The sequence below is a fragment of the Gopherus flavomarginatus genome, chromosome 1 (genome assembly GCF_025201925.1).
Source record: "Gopherus flavomarginatus isolate rGopFla2 chromosome 1, rGopFla2.mat.asm, whole genome shotgun sequence".
Classification (NCBI taxonomy): Eukaryota; Metazoa; Chordata; order Testudines; family Testudinidae; genus Gopherus; species Gopherus flavomarginatus.
Genome location: NC_066617.1, coordinates 375,665,582 through 375,668,423, shown reverse-complemented (window position 1 = coordinate 375,668,423; position 2,842 = coordinate 375,665,582). Strand labels below are relative to the sequence as shown.

The window sequence follows — 2,842 nt, the reverse complement described above, 5'->3', positions numbered from 1 at the left end:
TGCAGGAGACCCCGTTCTGCCTCAGAGTTGGACACCTTCTCCCCTGCTGAATGTCAGATTCCAACACAACCAACTTCACCAACCCCTCCACCCAGGGCCGGTGCTTCCTTTTAGGCGACCCAGGCAATTGCCTAGGGCGCCATGATTATTGGGGGGTGGCATTTTGCCGGGGGGGGGGCAGGCAGCTCTGGTTGACCTGCTGCAGTCATGCCTACAGAGGGTCCGCTGGTCTCGCGGCTCCGGTGGACCTCCTGCAGGCATGACTGCAGCAGCTCCACCGGAGCCGCGGGACCAGCGTGAGGGGAGGTGAAATGGCCGTGCGCCTAGGGCACTAAAAATACTAGCTCCGGTCCTGCCTCCACTTTCATCCTGCTGGGCATTCCTGGCCTGGAAGCAGCTCATGTCTGGATCTCCATCCCCTTCTGCACCGTGTACATCATAGCCATCATGGGGACTTCACCATCCTGTTCACTGTGAAAATGGAGCTGAACCTCCATGATCCCATGTACTATTTCCTCTGCATGCTGGCTGTCACCGACCTGGTCCTCTATACATCCACCCTGCCCAAAAAGCTGGCAATTTTCTGGCTCAATTCCAGAGAGATCAACTTCAATGCCTGCCTCACCCAGACGTACTTCATTCACTGCTTCTTAGCAATGGAGTCTGGGATTCTCGTAGCCATGGCTTTGGATCGCTATGTGGCCATCTGCCATCCCTTAAGACATACCACCACTCTGATGAACCCCCTGGTGGCCAAGATTGGCCTGGTTGTGGTGCTGCTTGGTTTCATAGTTGTATTACCCTATCCCTTACTGGCAAGACAATGGCCTTATTGCAGAACCAACATCATCCCCCAGCCGTACTGCGCACACATAGCTGTGGTGAACCTAGCCTGCGCCGACACCCGTGTCAGTAGTTACTACGGCCTCTTTGGGCAATTCTGTTTGATGGGTCTGGATGTGATTTATATCGGGGTGTCCTATATCCAGATCCTCAGGGCCATCTTCAGCCTCCCCACAGAAAACACGCGTCTCAAGACTTTTGGGACCTGCAGCTCCCACCTTTTTGTCATTTTAGCTTTTTACTTCCCAGATCTCATCATCTCTCTCATGAACAGATTTGCCCAAATGTGCCCCTGCATTTCCACGTTCTCATTGCCAACCTATACCTCTTGCTGCCACCCATGCTAAACCCCATCATCTACTGTGTGAAGACCAAACAGATCCGGGACAGGCTGCTCTGGCTCTTTACTAATAAAGGGGCCTAACGTTTTCTCCTGGTGCTCTGGATCTCAGACCAAGCTCTGTGCAGAGCTGGCTGGTGACATGGTGCTGGGCCCCCTTCCCGCAAACACTTACTGGACAGTCAAAGTGACATTAAATCCTTTCCTGCCCTTGCTGCACTCTGTCTAAGTACAACTCATTCTCTCATAGGATTCCACCTTTCTAATTGCTTTTAACTAGACCTCTGAGGCCCCACTCCTGCCCTGCCTATTCCCCAAGACCCTGACCCCTGACCTACCTCTGTCCACAAGACCGCTTCCGCTGTCCCACCTGTTCCCCCAAGACCTGCGCCATTCCCCATCTCTTACATCAAAGCCCAACCCCTGTTACTCACTTCCCCCCTCTCCATCCCCATTTGCTTGCTGGATCATCTGCACCTTCCTCTCCCACAATCTGGGCTCCCTCTGCTCCGGGGCTGGGCTGGGAACTGCTGCAGCCTGGCAAGGAACCTGCAGTGAGGATGCAGCGCTGGGGCCAGCAGGCCAGTCCGGAGCAGAGAGGGAAGCCAGGAAACTGTATAAAATCAGCTGAGAGTTGGGAACAGGGTTGTGATGCAGTCAGCTGAGACTGTGCATCATACAACTTGTGGGCCCTAAAGCTCAGCTGCAAAGTCTTGAGGGGAGAGACCCTTGTGTGGCTTATTTCCTTAACTTTCAGCAATGGTCTCAAATTGCAGTGGAGGAGGTCTAGGTTCGATATTAGGAAACACTGTTTCACTGGGAGGATCATGAAGCATCAGAATGGGTTCCCTAGGGAGGTGGTGGAATCTCCATCTTTAGAAGTATTTACAGCCCAGCTTGACAAAGCCCTGGCTGGGATGATCAGGTTGGGATTGGTCCTGCTTTGAGCAGGGGTAGGACTATATGACCTTCTGAGGTGTCTTCCAACACTAATCTTCTATGATTCTATGATTTGTTCCTCCTGGCTGGGGGTCTGTGGGTGGCAGGGTGTTGGGCTGGGAGCCCTTTGTCCTGAGCCAGGCCTCGGGGGCAGGGCAAGGGATCAGCTTTGAAGCTAGGAGGACAACAGCTGACACAGGCGGAAGGACAAGCCCCATCTTGGCTGGGAAGGGAGGATGCTGGGAAGAGGCTGGGTGGCTGCAGTAGCTCACACAGAGGGAGATAAATGCCACAGCTACCATGAGCCAGCAATTTACATGGCACCGTATCTGGAATGACAGATTTTGATCACAACATCTAGAAGTTCTTTAGCTAGGCTGCCAGGCAGGGTTCTCCCCATGTCATGGATGGGCAGAGCCACACTGAGATAAAGTGATTTACTCAAGGCCACAGAATGAGTCTGTGGCAGAGCTGAGAATAGAAAGCAGGAGTCCTGACCCCCAACCCCGCTCCACCACCACTGCTCTGGCCATGAACTGGCATTGCTCCTCTGTGTTGTCTTACAGACAGTGAGGCTATTTGTGTGTTGTGATCAATGGCATTGATGTCCTTCTTAAACAGGAGGAATTTTTAAAAAAACAGCTAAAAACTAGAGACGCAAAAACAGGTTTCCGCACAGTTCAGTTTTCAGCCTTGTCTTGCTTGTTTCCCAGGGACCAC

The 2,842-nt window shown here is 52.8% G+C and overlaps 1 protein-coding gene across 1 annotated transcript; it reads left to right on the top strand.

Moving 5' to 3' along the window:
• Positions 1–479: 479 nt before the first annotated feature.
• Positions 480–1,190, top strand: LOC127044559 (olfactory receptor 51E2-like). Its single transcript, XM_050939593.1, has one exon. The coding sequence runs from the start codon at positions 480–482 to the stop codon at positions 1,188–1,190; it is 711 nt and encodes a 236-aa protein (XP_050795550.1).
• The last annotated feature ends 1,652 nt before the right edge of the window (positions 1,191–2,842 follow it).

Excerpts from the sequence above, each read along its gene's own strand:
- LOC127044559 (XM_050939593.1), top strand. The coding sequence starts at position 480 with ATGGAGCTGAACCTCCATGATCCCATGTACTATTTCCTCTGCATGCTG.